Genomic DNA, 16457 nt, shown 5'->3' with positions numbered 1-16457 from the left:
AGGGAAAGAGAGAGACAGGTTAAGAGACAGACACAGACAAAGAGACAGACACAGGGAAACAGACAGACAGGGAAAGAGACAGACAGGGTAAGAGACAAAGACAGGTAAAGAGACAGACAAAAAGACAGACACAGGGAAAGAGACAGACAGGGAAAGAGACAGATAGGGAAAGTGACAGAGATAGATAGACAGACAGGGAAAAAGATAGATAGACAGACAGGGAAATAGATTGAGACAGACAGAGAAAGAGACAGAGACAGTCAGAGACAGACAGGGAAAGAGACAGACAGACAAAGAGATAGAGAGAGAGACAGACAGAGATATATACAGAGGGGGAGACAGACAGAGAATGGGAGAGAAACAGAGAGACAGTTACTATCCCGGGCGTTAATACATTCTATTTATACATTCTATCCCGGGAATGTTAATACATTCTATTTTGTTAACAACAGTTATTAACCCGGGCGAAGCCGGGTAGTACAGCTAGTCCCCTATAAAATCATAATAGACCCTGGGGGGGTAAAATAAAAAGGAGTTAAATGCACCCACCTCTGCTAAGTAGGCGAAGCTGTTCCGTCTCCGCAGTATCCGGCATGAAGTGAATGGAGCAGTCGCCAGAGTTATAAAATGCAGCCGCGAGCTGTCCGGACTTCCACAATACACTCAGGTATATCTACAGTATACAGCACAACGTGAGGTCAGTATACACGGGGCATTAGTGTCCGGTTATTAGTATCATTCACAATAGACACGGCTATAATATGGAATTTATTAGAGCTTCTATCTTTTTTTGCAACTTCTGGTCAAAGTTTGACTTTCGTAAAGAAAATAAAAACACTTGTTATTTCTGGAGAGCGGAGAAGTTATTTCAGCACAACTGGACCTAAAGTGACCAAAACTGTGACCAAGGTTGTTGCATTCGTCAAAGTTTATGAAAATGTTTTAGTCTAAAGGGCACTTTACACGCAACAACGTCGCTAACGAGGCCGGATGTGCGTCAAGAATTCCGTGACCCCCAACGATATCTCGTTAGCGATGTCGTTGCGTGTGAAGCGGCCTTAATAGTAACAGCAAACAAGGAACCTACAGCGATCACCGCTGAGAGGAGAGACGAAGAACAAAATGATCTGCGGACAATGGCGTCTGCCAGGAGCGGGAGACAAAAGGAAGAAAGTGAAGAGTCAGGAAGCCATATAAATGAGTGTAAGGATCTGAGGGACTGTGACCTCGGTTACATTTTGGTGGTTAGACAACTGTCAGATCATCTCTAAAAAGAAGGGTCTTGTGAGGGGTTCCCAGTATATGGCGGGTCTGGTGGGGTGTTCCCAGTATACGGCGGGTCTTGTGAGGTTGTTCTCGGTCTGCGGCAGGTCTTGTGAGGTGATCCCGGTATATGGCAGATCTTATGGGGTGTTCGCAGTATACGTCAGGTCTTGACGAGTATCTCCAATATACTGCGGGTCTTGTGGGGTGATCCCGGTATATGGCAGATCTTATGGGGTGTTCACAGTATACGTCAGGTCTTGACGAATGTCCCCAATATACGTCGGGTCTTATGGGGTGTTCCCGGTATATGGCGGGTCTTATGGGGTGTTCCAGGTATATGGCAGGTCTTGTGGGGTGTTCCCGGTATATGGCAGGTCTTGTGGGGTGTTCCCGGTATATGGCAGGTCTTGTGGGGTGTTCCCGGTATATGGCAGGTCTTGTGGGGTGTTCCCGGTATATGGCAAGTCTTGTGGGGTGTTCCCGGTATATGGCAGGTCTTGTGGGGTGTTCCTGGTATATGGCAGGTCTTGTGGGGTGTTCCTGGTATATGGCAGGTCTTGTGGGGTGTTCCCGGTATATGGCAGGTCTCGTGGGGTGTTCCCGGTATATGGCAGGTCTTGTTGGGTGATCCTGGTATATGGCAGGTCTTGTTGGGTGTTCTCAGTATATGGGAGGTCTTGTTGGGTGTCCTCAGTGTACGTCAGGTCTTCACGAGTGTCTCCAATATACGGTGGGTCTTGTGGGGTGTTCCCGGTATATGGCAGGTCTTGTGGGGTGTTCCCGGTATATGGCAGGTCTTGACGAGTGTCCCCAATATACGGCGGATTTTGTGGGGTGTTCCCGGTATATGGCAAGTCTTGTGGGGTGTTCCCGGTATATGGCAAGTCTTGTGGGGTGTTCCCGGTATATGGCAAGTCTTGTGGGGTGTTCCCGGTATATGGCAGGTCTTGTGGGGTGTTCCCGGTATATGGCAGGTCTTGACGAGTGTCCCCAATATACGGCGGATTTTGTGGGGTGTTCCCGGTATATGGCAAGTCTTGTGGGGTGTTCCCGGTATATGGCAGGTCTTGTGGGGTGTTCCCGGTATATGGCAAGTCTTGTGGGGTGTTCCCGGTATATGGCAAGTCTTGTGGGGTGTTCCCAGTATATGGGAGGTCTTGTGGGGTGTCATCAGTAAACGTCAGGTCTTCACGAGTGTCCCCAATATACGGCGGGTCTTGTGGGGTGTTCCCGGTATTTGGCAGGTCTTGTGGGGTGTTCCCGGTATATGGCAGGTCTTGTTGGATGTTCTCGGTATATGGCAGGACTTGTGGGGTGTTCCCGGTTTATGGCAGGTCTTGTCGGGTGTTCCCGGTATATGGCAGGTCTTGTCGGGTGTTCCCGGTATATGGCAGGTCTTGTCGGGTGTTCCCGGTATATGGCAGGTCTTGTCGGGTGTTCCCGGTCTATGGCAGGTCTTGTCGGGTGTTCCCGGTATATGGCAGGTCTTGTCGGGTGTTCCCGGTATATGGCAGGTCTTGTCGGGTGTTCCCGGTATATGGCAGGTCTTGTCGGGTGTTCCCGGTCTATGGCAGGTCTTGTCGGGTGTTCCCGGTATAAGGCAGGTCTTGTCGGGTGTTCCCGGTATATGGCAGGTCTTGTTGGGTGTTCTCAGTATATGGAAGGTCTTGTGGGGTGTTCCCAGTACACGTCAGGTCTTGACGAGTGTCCCCAATATACAGCGGATCTTGTGGGGTGTTCCCGATACATGGCAGGTCTTGTTGGATGTTCTCAGTATATGGAAGGTCTTGTTGAGTGTCCTCAGTATATGACAGGACTTGTGGGGTGTTGTCAATACTGTATACTATATATCACCACTGAGGGGAAGTAGGGAAGATCAGTAGGGAAGTCAATATGATTTCCAGATCAGACTACACAAGGTTTGTTTGTGGTCTGTTACCATGGAGATGTAGACACAAAACAGTAGTAGAATTTGTCATGAAGACTGTTTGCAGTGTTGTTTCTTTTTTTCAGATGTGTTGGAACAAAGATGTACGGTCTTCAATACTTTAGTCCCTGTGTCAATGACGCGGTGGTGTTCATGTGCGCCATCATACAGTGAATAGAGAGGGGGTCTCCCATCCTCAACACCCCGATGGAAACATTGTGAGGACTGAGAAACGCAATATCTACATTCTAAAGAGTTTGGATGACTGACATATACAGTATTACACTGCACACTGATTAGCTGCAGCGCTGTTGATATGATGTAAGTGTGATGCCCTGGACATCCCCAGGGGTCACAGGTCACTACACACACCCCCACACTAGAAAGGTACCATCAGTCAACCACAGACCTGATGCCTCCCTCAGAGTCAGACAGGCACACCAGGTGAGCGGAGTCAGGCGGAAAGACACGCCCCCCGAGGAGTCTGCTGGCCTGAGGCAGGAAGACACAAGCAGATAGAGAGAAGAGTTCGAGGAGTACAGTTCTGTGCGGGGCCTGGGTTGTAGCCTAGGACCCCAGATCAGTCAGGCAGGCAGACGGTAGTGGCCGCCTGCAGGAGATCGGGAATACGACCGGTGGAACCGTAAGGGACCGGGACAGGGTAGTGGCCCGCCGGAACCGAACCGGGGAGCCAACTGGATACCGGAGCACCAGGCAGGGTACTCAGACCCCAACTAGGCTATAAGCTACCACCATAGTCAAATCAACTGATTGCGGTCTGGACCTCAGGGGTTCATTCCCACCTAAGTCCCGATTGAAGGCAACAGCCCAACCCGTCCGGATAAGCGCCACCGCTAAAGGCCAGAGATCCAAAGGGCCAGCGTCTGCGGGCAAACGGGCTCCTACGACACTTATACGCCGGGGAGTGGATTACCAGTGCCCAGGCACAGTGGTCAAGATACATACACAGGTGCAGGAGAAAGGCGGACATTACCAACCTAACCGGAAAAGCTGCAGCCGGCTGCGGGCCCCGTTCATCACCCCGTTTGGTTTACCAGTGCCTCCAGTGTCTTGTATCAGAGTGAGTACACCAGTGCCCTCAGGCACTGCACTGCACCGCGCTGCACCGCAGCACTACGCCCTGCACCCCGGCCCTCGCCAACCGGGCCCCGGGACCAACATCCCCTACCCACGGAGGGTTCAACACCTAGCTGCGCCACTACACCGCTCCTGGGAGTCCCCGTACCTTCACCGCAGCGGTGGTGTCCACAATCACCACAACCCGTGGGTGGCGTCACGAACAATCATCCCAAAACCAAATACCCGCATCCCCCGCGCGTAGCGCCAAACCCCCTTGCAGAGCGACGTGACCCCTGGGTCCGTGAGAGGCTCGAGCCACCACCCGTAAACCGCTAGCACGAACCCGAGCGGCTCGGCGGCCGCAGCCGAGCCCACGGGGCGGTACATAAGCACTGAATACAATAACAGACACCAGGAGAGCAGAGACAGCACTGGACCTGAGGACGGTGAGTAAAGCACAAAATCTTGTTTTTTTTAAAGCAAGGCAAGGGACAAAGGTTTTTGTAACACTGGAAAACCCCTTAAAGTTCCTCGTCTGATTTATAAATAATGACCTCTGTTTGTGGTTCCTCATCTTCTTGAGAATCGGCTATTATAATGTTTGTCATCGCCTGCATGTGATTCATCGGAGAATATTCACAGCCTGAAAAATAAAAGTACATTATCTATAAATGATACATAAATGATCATATATTCATACATTAGGCAGAAATTGTTGAAAATTGAATATCAAGGTCTCCATACACATTACATGAGAGTTGGTCCAACCTGACTTTGGATTTGTTGGGGGGGGGTGTGGAGGCTCCTGACTCTCCCCAACTTCATATTTTGGCTTTTAATGTTTGATCCTTTTGCTTTCAGTAAGAAAAGCCTCATCCAGAGGTGGTCGAGCTGAGCGCTCCTGTGTATGGTCAGGAGAGATGGTGTCTGCCGTGTAACGGGGTGCCAGGGGCGCCTCTGGGCTTGTAGTCGTGGCCCCTTCTGTCAGGCTTACCCCTGGCTCCGCCGTCACTATCGGGACGGGAGATGTCTTGGTGGGGCAGAGTGTGGTGGTGCAGATGTCGTCCGACGTATAAACACTCTCCAGGCATGATTCGGTGCAAATAAAATACATTCTTTATTACACAGCTCTTTCCAAAAACCGGCAGTTACAGATGACTTCACGTTCTTTTCTTAGCTGGGGAAAGCCTGCCCTGACGTCTCCTCCGGTGGGGATGTGCCCGGCTACTCTACTTCACCTGGCTCCCACTTATGGCTACCCACAGCCCGGACCCACAACGGGACTGCTTCGCACTATGAGGTTCCGCCCGCTCCTTTTCTCTCCGGCTTCCCTGTTCTTCCAGCTCCCTTCTTTCTTTCTTTCTTTCTGCCCACTCAGCTCCACACTCTGCCCCTGGCTGTTTCTTCTCTCCCGTCCCAGACACAACTGCCTTCAGCACACACTTCCTTTCCCCCTAAGCTGCCGGCTCCTCCTCCCTCCTGTACAGTTTCTATGGGGACAGCATTAACCACTTCAGAGAAAACCTGTGCTTCCTTGTAAGGGGTCTGCCCACCCCTTACATACCTCCCCTCTTTAAGCCTAAGCCTCCCGGCAAGGCACAAATCTAAAATCACATTTTAAAACTAAACAAAGTCATTTTAATGAAACTGCGAACATGTTCACCTGAGGGCACCCGCAAGGGCACACCAGTCCAGCGCCCGGAGTTCCTCCTGGAAGCTCCCGATCTTAGTCGTGCCCGGAGGCCGTCGGCAGGCACTCCCGGTCTTAGTGGAGTTTCTGCCCGGAGGCTTTTGCAGCACTCCCGGTCTTAGACGTTAGCTGGCAGGAACACAACTCGGCAAAAATCTTCTTAACGACGCGGAGGGAGCCCCTGGCTCAGTCCAGCATCAGGCTCTCTTCCGGGCTCAGCAACTTGAACGGTTACAAACAACACACCTTCTTCCGGCTCAAAACAACGCCGGTGTTGAACAAAAACAGGCCCGCCATCTTCCGGTCTTGAAAAGTCACTCCGGATGATATGCACGTTGCCATTCGGCTCGTTGGGCCTGCACGTACTCCGACAGGGACTGTCCGGGCAACCGGCGCAGCCTCCGGAAGGGCTCGTAGTTGGCGGGTTGCTCCAACGTCTTGGGTGGGAGAGTTCAGCTAGCACCGGTCTTTGCTGCGACCGCCGCCGGTATTGGCATTCCTCCCACTCGATTTCCTGTTGCCACTGTGCGGCCTCTTGTGTAGTGGGCCGCTCCGGTCCTCCTGGCACAGCCGGTAGGTTAAGGGTGGGTCCTTCCGCAGCCGCAGTCTGCTTCGGGCGTCCTATGCCCAGGCTAGTCGCTACTAGTGCGGCTACCGCAGCTTGCTGTCTCCTGGAGTCTCCATCTTGCTCGGAGTCAGCGTTTCTGGTAATGGCGTCGGGGTCAGTGGAGATGCTGGAGGAAGTGGAGGCGGGCTTACTTTTCCCGCTCTTGGGTATACTCCACCCCCAGTCTCACACATCAGGTCGACCCCTACGCAGCGGTTCTTCTTTTTCTCTGGAACACCGCCCACTTCACATATCTTCCTTCGTGCCCTGGGACCGGCACCTCCCCTCTTTGGGCGGAGTACTCCGAACTTCTTTTTCGGCACCGGCCAGCCCCAGGCTCTTCTTTTGGCGCCAATTCTGCGCGCGCTTTCTGTGTCTTCACAGACAACGGCCATCTTGCCGCCATCTTGTGCCCGGTCCAACGCCTTAGGCACTTCTTCCTCTTCCCACCATGGGATCGGGACTCTTTTCCAATAATCTGGATCCAGTGTCCTCGGCATCACTTGATCTCCTTCTTCTTGGAGCGGGACCCCTTGCATATGATCCGGATCCTGCCGACTACGCCACATGTAACGGGGTGCCAGGGGCGCCTCTGGGCTTGTAGTCGTGGCCCCTTCTGTCAGGCTTACCCCTGGCTCCGCCGTCACTATCGGGACGGGAGATGTCTTGGTGGGGCAGAGTGTGGTGGTGCAGATGTTGTCCAACGTATAAACACTCTCCAGGCATGATTCGGTGCAAATAAAATACATTCTTTATTACACAGCTCTTTCCAAAAACCGGCAGTTACAGATGACTTCACGTTCTTTTCTTAGCTGGGGAAAGCCTGCCCTGACGTCTCCTCCGGTGGGGATGTGCCCGGCTACTCTACTTCACCTGGCTCCCACTTATGGCTACCCACAGCCCGGACCCACACCGGGACTGCTTCGCACTATGAGGTTCCGCCCGCTCCTTTTCTCTCCGGCTTCCCTGTTCTTCCAGCTCCCTTCTTTCTTTCTTTCTTTCTGCCCACTCAGCTCCACACTCTGCCCCTGGCTGTTTCTTCTCTCCAGTCCCGGACACAACTGCCTTCAGCACACACTTCCTTTCCCCCTAAGCTGACGGCTCCTCCTCCCTCCTGTACAGTTTCTATGGGGACAGCCTTAACCACTTCAGAGAAAACCTGTGCTTCCTTGTAAGGGGTCTGCCCACCCCTTACAGCCGACTGAGCGTTCATCCGGCAGCGACCTCAGGTGTACAGCCGGCTCTGCGCTCAGCCACTTTGCTGGAACTGCACCTTTTCTTCACATGTGTGAACATACCCTTAAAGGGCATGTCCTAACTTCTCAAGTTATCATTTATCCTCAGAATAGGTGATAACATGAAAATCACTGGGGGGCACCCCACGTGTTATCTTCAGGTCCCCAGTGCCCAGTTGAAATGGAGACATTTATTGTCATAGACAATTTCCCCATGTGCTCTGTACTATGGATCAGTGTCCCAAATGTGGCACCCCCAGCGATCAGAATGTTGTCCTTTGGATAGGTGATAAGTAGTGATGAGCGGGCACCACCATGATTGGGTGCTCATCACTAGTTATGAGTACCGAGCCCCCGAGCATGGTAGTGCCCGCTCATCACTAGTTACGAGTACTGAGCACCCGAGCATGGTAGTGCCCGCTCATCACTAGTTACCAGTACCGAGCACCTGAGCATGGTAGTGCCCGCTCATCACTAGTTACGAGTACTAAGCACCCGAGCATGGTAGTGCCCGCTCATCACTAGTTACGAGTACTGAGCACCTGAGCATGGTAGTGCCCGCTCATCACTAGTTACGAGAACTGTACAGAGCACCAGAGCACGGTAGTGCCCGCTCATCACTAGTTACGAGTACTGAGCACCCGAGCATGGTAGTGCCCGCTCATCACTAGTTACCAGTACCGAGCACCTGAGCATGGTAGTGCCCGCTCATCACTAGTTACGAGTACTAAGCACCCGAGCATGGTAGTGCCCGCTCATCACTAGTTACGAGTACTGAGCACCTGAGCATGGTAGTGCCCGCTCATCACTAGTTACGAGTACTGTACAGAGCACCAGAGCACGGTAGTGCCCGCTCATCACTAGTTACGAGTACTGTACAGAGCACCTGAGCATGGTAGTGCCCGCTCATCACTAGTTACTAGTACAGAGCACCCGAGCATGGTAGTGTCTGCTCATCACTAGTGCTAACTTGCTAAATTGAGACACCTCCTTTAAGAAATCTGGTAATGGGGAATCTCACTCTATATATTTCTTGCACTATTCACTGAACGATCTTAAGACTCTTCATAAAATCTGATTACGATACTAATTATCTCATTTTCCTGTTTATGCTTCTGTTACAGCGCTCACTTTGGGTGTACTGCACAGTGCCCCCAGGCAGCCCGGAATTAGGTAATCATTAAATGGGTGTGTTGTGTGCCATCCCCAAGTGAGAAAAAAAAATATTAAATTTGTGTAATCTACCGTATTAGTAGAGGCAATACTGTATTGCTCATACAGGGCGGTCTCCTCCGATCACCCGCATCGGATGATTGGTGTAAATCAAGCTGCGGCAGGGACCTTCACGTTTCTCCTGCAGTGGCCACTACTGGAGCAATGTAGTATTACATGGAGTTAATTCAGATAGATATATGACTATTAAAGATTACAGGTTATTAGGGGGTGCTAAGCAGCGGAGACCCTTCTATGATGTTCGTAAGGGGTTTTCTCATCATTGATCTTCAGGAGTACACCGCTCCCCAGCTTCATGACTTTCCTCTTGCCAGGGGGGCAGGGCGATCCTAATGATTGAAAGTTCATGGTGTGCTCTCCCACCTATTCTGCTACATAAGGCAGAATCAAAAGAGTGTAGGGCACCAAAACTGGCAGAATTCAGCTCCATAAAGAGCTTGTAAGCGCTGCACTCCTTGCCCAGGAAACTGGCCACCGAAGATGGACAACATAGGTGGCTGGTAACCTAAGCAATGGGCAGTAAACTATAAAGTTAAAAATCCTTCCCTACTTGAGATGAACAATTATTTTTAATAGGAGGTAGATGGCAAAGTTGCTTGTTATTACAAGCACTAAGCAATCTTTAAAAAAAAGGGGGGGTACTACTTCAGCAGAGATAGTATTATGCCAAATCCTAACAAAAGTGGATAAATGTGCATGCAAAAAAATGTTCCATATTAGTGACCACTAGGGGGAGCCCCTTGCAGACACCATATTAATCTATATGCAGATATCACCTCCTTGTGGTGACTGCGAGCAGCATGTATTCTATTATTTCATAGAAAACCTTCAGAATCTGTATAAGTAGCAGCAAATATGTGAAATAACAATAATAAAAGTGCAAAAAACCATTACATTTTGCAAATGTTTGAGGGAATTTTTGTACTAAAAGTGTTGTTTTTGTGATATTCCATAATTTTTAAGCTGTGGGTGGTAAAAGGGTGCGGGGGGGAGGTCTTGTATAACATGGCTGGATCTGTCATGTAGTGAATTAAGTTAATTTCCCGCCAAAAAAAAAAAAAAGACATAGAAGAGAGGAGAGAAATGGAGGCGCCGTCTCTTCCTGTCACACACCTGGACAGTGTCCCAACAAACCCGCTAAAGATGGCGCAGGTCACGTGTCACGTCGTGCAGGACATGCGCTGTCATGAAACCCGGTTGCTAAGCGAATGTCAGCAGGTCACACGACTACCACCCTGTTTAGGCCTAGTCAGGTTACCACAGAAACAATACCACAGACCATTACACCGTGCGGAGAGAGGGGTGTACGGTATAATGGGACGTGTATTCCTCCATCAAATACAATGCTGGTGAAAAAAAAACATTCATGACTTTTTTTATTTTTATATGGGTTTTTAGTGCCATTTTTTTATTTTGCTTTTATCCTATAGTTTTTTAAATGACACAAAAAATGCCCAAAATGAAAAAAAAAACAACATATATTTTGAATACTAACATCATTAATATAATGTTCTGGTTTCATATTTTATGAGAAAATATGAAATGAAAGATTTATACAAAATGGTCGCCTCAGTGTTCAAAATGGCGCCGCTCGCTTTAAGCAAGGCCTTCAATTTACCAAAAATCACCTACATTCAATTGGTTGGAAGCAGCAAATGTTCGGCCTGGCGTCTGCTATCACAGATTATTAGCGCAGTGTCCCATACAGCGATGGGGTCCTGCTCGGGGGTCTTGTAGCTGTGCTGGCTTTTAGTGGGATGCTGGTGAGAGTCACTAACGCCATTACTCTCGCCTAGGCCGAGGCCTGCAGAATGATGTGCTCTCGGTCATGGAAATGGGGCATGCTGTATAGTCATTATTTGTAAGGGAAAATTATGCCTTTGTGGATGGCAGTAAGTGGCATTATCAGTGTTTGTGGGGCACAAAGGGGACCTGAATATGAAGTAGGGGCACTAAGGGGGCGTCATTACTATGTGATCGACACTAAGGGGGCATCGGTTCTGTGTGGGACAATAAGTAGTCATTCTTAATGTATGGGGGCAATATGTCATTCTTAGTGTGCGGGGTAATGAGGGAGTATCCTTAGTGTTTTGAGGCAATAAGTAGTCATTTTTAGTGTGGGGGCAATAAGGTGACATCCTTAGTTTTTTGGGCACCAAGTAGTTATTGTTAATGTGTGGGGTAATAAGGGGGTATCCTTACTGTCTTGGGGCAATAAGTAGTACATTTTAGTGTGGGTGTTTTAAGGGGGCATCCTTGCTGTCTTGGGGCATTAAATAGTCATTCTTAGTGTGCAGGGTAATAAGGTGGCATCCTTACTGTCCTGGGGCAATAAGTAGTCATTTTTAGTGTTGGGGCAATAAGGGGGAAACCTTACTATATCGGGGCAATAAGTAGTCTTTTTTTGTGTGAGGGCAATAATGGGGCATCCTTACTGTCTTGGGGCACTGAGTAGTTGTTTTAGTGTGGGGCAATAATGGGCATCCTTACTGTCATGGGGCAATAAGTAGTCATTTTTAATGTTGGGCAATAATGGGGCATCCTTAGTGTTTTGGGTCAATAAGTAGTCATTTTTAGTGTTGGGGCAATAAGGGTGCATCCTTACTATCTTGGGGCAATAAGTAGTCATTTTTCGTGTGGGGCAATAATGGGCATCCTTACTGTGTTTGGACAATAATGGGGCATCCTTAGTGTTTTGGGCACCAAGTAGTTATTCTTAATGTGCATGGTAATAAGGGGGTATTCTCACTATCTTGGAGCAATAAGTAGTAATTTTAGTTTGGTGGCAATAAGGGGGCATCCTTACTATTTTGGGGCAATAAGTAGTCATTTTTAGTGTCGGTGGCAATAAGGGGGCATCCTTACTATTTTGGGGCAATAAGTAGTCATTTTTAGTGTCGGGGGGTAATAACGGGGAATCCTTACTATATTGGGGCAATAAGTAGTCATTTTAAGGTGTGGGGGCAAAAAGAAGGCATCCTCACTGTCTTGGGGCAATAAGTAGTCATTTTTATTGTTGGTGCAATAACGGGGTATCCTTACTGTTTTGGGGCTAAAAGTAGTCATTTTTATTGTTGGTGCAATAATGGGGCAGCCTTACTGTATTGGGGCAATAAGTGGTCATTTTTAGTCTGTGGACAATAAGGGGGCATTCTTATTGTCTTGGGGCAATAAGTAGTCACTAGCACTGCGTTATCACTATATGGATTCACTGTTTGTCACATGGGGAGGACACTATAAAACTGTGTGGGTCAAAAAAGGGCACTGTTATGTGGTGGGAGGAATATTAGTGTGGGAAAAAGCCAAAGGCAGCTCTATTTTTGCAACGACATTGTACGCTCACAGGTTGGGACGTTTGTGGAGAGGATGAAGAGGAGACTGAAAAATCAAAGTTATCAGAGCAGTAAACTGTACAGAGATGAGTTGTGGTTGGAAGATGCAGTCGTAGCGGTCTGGGCCGGATGGAGAGGAAAGGACAATGTATAGGGGACCTGTGTCTGATCCCTGTATGGTGATACTATCATATGTTTATGATGACAATTATTTTGGCGTGAGGCGGGGTCATTTTTGGTTATAGTTTCTAGGCTCATTTTTCTTATAAATTATATCCACGACACTTACAGCTGAGGAGCTATATCTAAATTGAAATTTTTTCTTATAGTTTGTAGACATCTCAGGGGATCATGAAGTGCCACTTCTCTCTATCAGATGGAGTTATGATGCTTGTTTGATGTGACGTCCTCATGAAGGATGTGACTATTAATAGTCGTATATAAGGGCCGGGCAGGAAACGTCAGCTGCTTGTACAGCTGCTCCGCTACCAGTGTGCCAAATGTCCACACTATAATCAGTGTTTACTGACAGAGGCAGGACCGGCCATCCTGAGTGAGCGCTCCTGTAATGTGAACTGATTGAATCTGTGGGTGAAAATCACAGTAATATCTGAAACAACAAACAGATAGCACAGCAGAGAAACTGAGCGAGGGACGCTACGAGAGTCCTAAATCTAGCGTGAGGCCAGCTGACTGCTCATTGCAATAACTCCTTTTTCTGTTTTCTATTTACAGAATAATGGGCCCACATAGCCCCCCCCATACAGTATAATGGGCCCCACATAGCCCTCCATACAGTATAATGGGCCCCACATAGCCCCCCCATACAGAATAATGTGCTCCATATAGTCCTCCATACAGTATAATGGGCCCCACATAGCCCTCCATACAGTATAATGGGCCCCACATAGTCCTCCATACAGAATAAGGTGCCCCACATAGCCCTCCATACAGAATAATGGGCCCCACATAGCCCTCCATACAGAATAAGGTGCCCCACATAGTCCTCCATACAGAATAAGGTGCCCCACATAGCCCTCCATACAGAATAATGGGCCCCACATAGCCCTCCATACAGAATAATGGGCCCCACATAGCCCTCCATACAGAATAATGGGCCCCACATAGCCCTCCATACAGAATAATGGGCCCCACATAGCCCTCCATACAGAATAATGGGCCCCACATAGCCCTCCATACAGAATAATGGGCCCCACATAGCCCTCCATACAGAATAATGGGCCCCACATAGCCCTCCATACAGAATAATGGGCCCCACATAGCCCTCCATACAGAATAATGGGCCCCACATAGCCCTCCATACAGAATAATGGGCCCCACATAGCCCTCCATACAGAATAATGGGCCCCACATAGCCCTCCATACAGAATAATGGGCCCCACATAGCCCTCCATACAGAATAATGGGCCTCACATAGCCCTCCATACAGAATAATGGGCCCCACATAGCCCTCCATACAGAATAATGGGCCCCACATAGCCCTCCATACAGAATAATGGGCCCCACATAGCCCTCCATACAGAATAATGGGCCCCACATAGCCCTCCATACAGAATAATGGGCCCCACATAGCCCTCCATACAGAATAATGGGCCCCACATAGCCCTCCATACAGAATAATGGGCCCCACATAGCCCTCCATACAGAATAATGGGCCCCACATAGCCCTCCATACAGAATAATGGGCCCCACATAGCCCTCCATACAGAATAATGGGCCCCACATAGCCCTCCATACAGAATAATGGGCCCCACATAGCCCTCCATACAAAATAATGGGCCCCACATAGCCCTCCATACAGAATAATGGGCCCCACATAGCCCTCCATACAGAATAATGGGCCCCACATAGCCCTCCATACAGAATAATGGGCCCCACATAGCCCTCCATACAGAATAATGGGCCCCACATAGTCCTCCATACAGAATAATGGGCCCCACATAGCCCTCCATACAGAATAATGGGCCCCACATAGTCCTCCATACAGAATAATGGGCCCCACATAGCCCTCCATACAGAATAATGGGCCCCACATAGCCCTCCATACAGAATAATGGGCCCCACATAGCCCTCCATACAGAATAATGGGCCCCACATAGCCCTCCATACAGAATAATGGGCCCCACATAGCCCTCCATACAGAATAATGGGCCCTACATAGCCCTCTATACAGAATAATGGGCCACACATAGCCCTCCATACAGACTAATGAGGTCCTGGCATCGCGGGCCAAATAAAATCAGCCTGTAGGACAGAATTTTACATATGTGGTCTAGAGTGAACTTTTCGGTGATAGAGAAGGGGGCTGCCTTAGCAATTAGATGAGCAGTCAGCCAGGCCCCTTTACACACTACTCGGTTCACATACTTTGTCAAGAATAGGACCAAAAGTTGGGATACAGAGGCTACCAAAAAATGGGTTACAGGAAGAAATGTAGTGCCGATATTATACCCGCCACATAGCAGATATAAGTCATGCAAAGGTAACGCTCTACCAGAATCATTGCCAAGGTATCTCTCTTGCCAAGGTTAATCTCTTGTGATATCTATCTGCCTTAGGCAAGGAGCAATTGGCGCAAACGAGTTCCCGATCATTATAACCAGCATGATTATACTTGTCAAATCACCCACAATGTCCATGAGGCTCCCATAAAAAAGGGAGCAATTCCTCTCTCCTGGAAATCTCTCACGTGCCTCAAAATACTGCCTAAACTTTCTTCTGCATACCGCCGAGATGCCTTGTCATCTGACTGAGACGCAGCATTGAAGCGGTTGGAAAATGAAAGGGGTGAGGCTCTAATTGTGGACCATGGTGGTAGCATCTCAGAAAACTGCCCAAGCTTTCTTCTGCATACCGTCGAGATGCCTTGTCATCAGAGTGAGACGCAGCATTCAAGAGGTTGGAAAATGAAAGAGGTGAGGTCCTAATTGGCGACCATCTCAGAAAACTGCACTATCTTTCTTCTGCGTACTGCCGAGATGCCTAAGACACAAAATTCAAACGGTTGGAAAAGGAAAGGGATGAAGCCCAAATTGGGGGCCATGGTAGCATATCAGAAAAGTAACCAAACTTTCTTCTGCATACTGTCGAGATACCTTGTTGTGAGACAGACGCAGCATTCAAGCGGTTGGAAAATGAAAGGGGTGAGGTCCTAATTGGCGACCATCTCAGAAAACTGCCCTATCTTTCTTCTGCATACCGCCAAGATGCCTTGTCATGAGATGGAGACGCAGCATTCAAGCGGTTGGAAAAGGAAAGGGATGAGGCCCCAATTGGGCGACATGGTAGCATCTCAGAAAACTGCCCAAACTTTCTTCTGCATACCGTTGAGATGCCTTGTCATCTGGCTGAGGGTCAGCATTCAAGTAGTTGTTAAATGAAAGAGTTTTGGCCCTAATTGGGGGCCATGGTAGCATCTCAGAAAACTGACCAAACTTTCTTCTGCATACTGTCAAGATACCTTGTCGTCAGACTGAGACGCATCATTCAAGCGGTTGGAAAATGAAAGGGGTGAGGTCCTAATTGGCGACCATCTCAGAAAACTGCACTATCTTTCTTCTGCGTACCGCCGAGATGCCTAAGACGCAGCATTCAAATGGTTGGAAAAGGAAAGGGATGAGGCCCCAATTGGGCGATCATAGTAGCATCTCAGAAAACTGCCTTATCTTTCTTCTGCATACTGCTGAGATGCTTTGTCATGAGATGGAGACGCAGCATTCAAGCGGTTGGAAAAGGAAAGGGGTGTGACCCTAATTGGAGGCCATGGTAGCATCTGAGAAAATTGCCCAAACTTTCTTTTGCATACCGCCGAGATGCCTTGTCATCAGATGGAAACGCAGCATTCAAGCAGTTGGAAAAGGTAAGGGGTGTGGCCCTAATTGGCGATCATGGTAGCATCTCAGAAAACTGCCCAAACTTACTTTTGCATACTGCCGAGATGCCTGAGACGCAGCATTCAAGCGGTTGGAAAATTAAAGGGGTGTGGCTCTAATTGGGGACCATGGTAATAAAAAATAAAAAACAATTTAGAAAGCAAGTATGACATAATGTAGTCAAAGGCCAAGGT

General features: G+C 48.9%; 1 protein-coding gene across 2 annotated transcripts in view; it reads right to left on the bottom strand.

Annotated features, from left to right (window-relative positions):
* The window catches only part of MSH5 (mutS homolog 5), a 72711-nt gene extending 61899 nt beyond the window's left edge, over positions 1-10812 (bottom strand). Inside the window, exons 1-3 of one of the 2 annotated variants that reach the window (XM_075323455.1) lie at positions 10671-10812; positions 4828-4916; positions 550-673 (exon numbers count right to left, since the gene is read on the bottom strand). In XM_075323455.1, the coding sequence (XP_075179570.1) occupies positions 550-673; positions 4828-4899 (196 nt within the window). In that variant the 5' untranslated portion in view covers positions 4900-4916; positions 10671-10812. Of the gene's footprint in view, positions 1-549; positions 674-4827; positions 4917-10151; positions 10250-10670 lie in introns of those variants that run through there. The other variant, XM_075323456.1, reaches the window with a different exon arrangement.
* Positions 10813-16457: the final 5645 nt, after the last annotated feature.

The sequence above is a fragment of the Anomaloglossus baeobatrachus genome, chromosome 9 (genome assembly GCF_048569485.1).
Source record: "Anomaloglossus baeobatrachus isolate aAnoBae1 chromosome 9, aAnoBae1.hap1, whole genome shotgun sequence".
Classification (NCBI taxonomy): Eukaryota; Metazoa; Chordata; class Amphibia; order Anura; family Aromobatidae; genus Anomaloglossus; species Anomaloglossus baeobatrachus.
The sequence above is the reverse complement of the archived record's forward strand: the minus strand, read 5'-3'. Positions and strand labels throughout refer to the sequence as shown.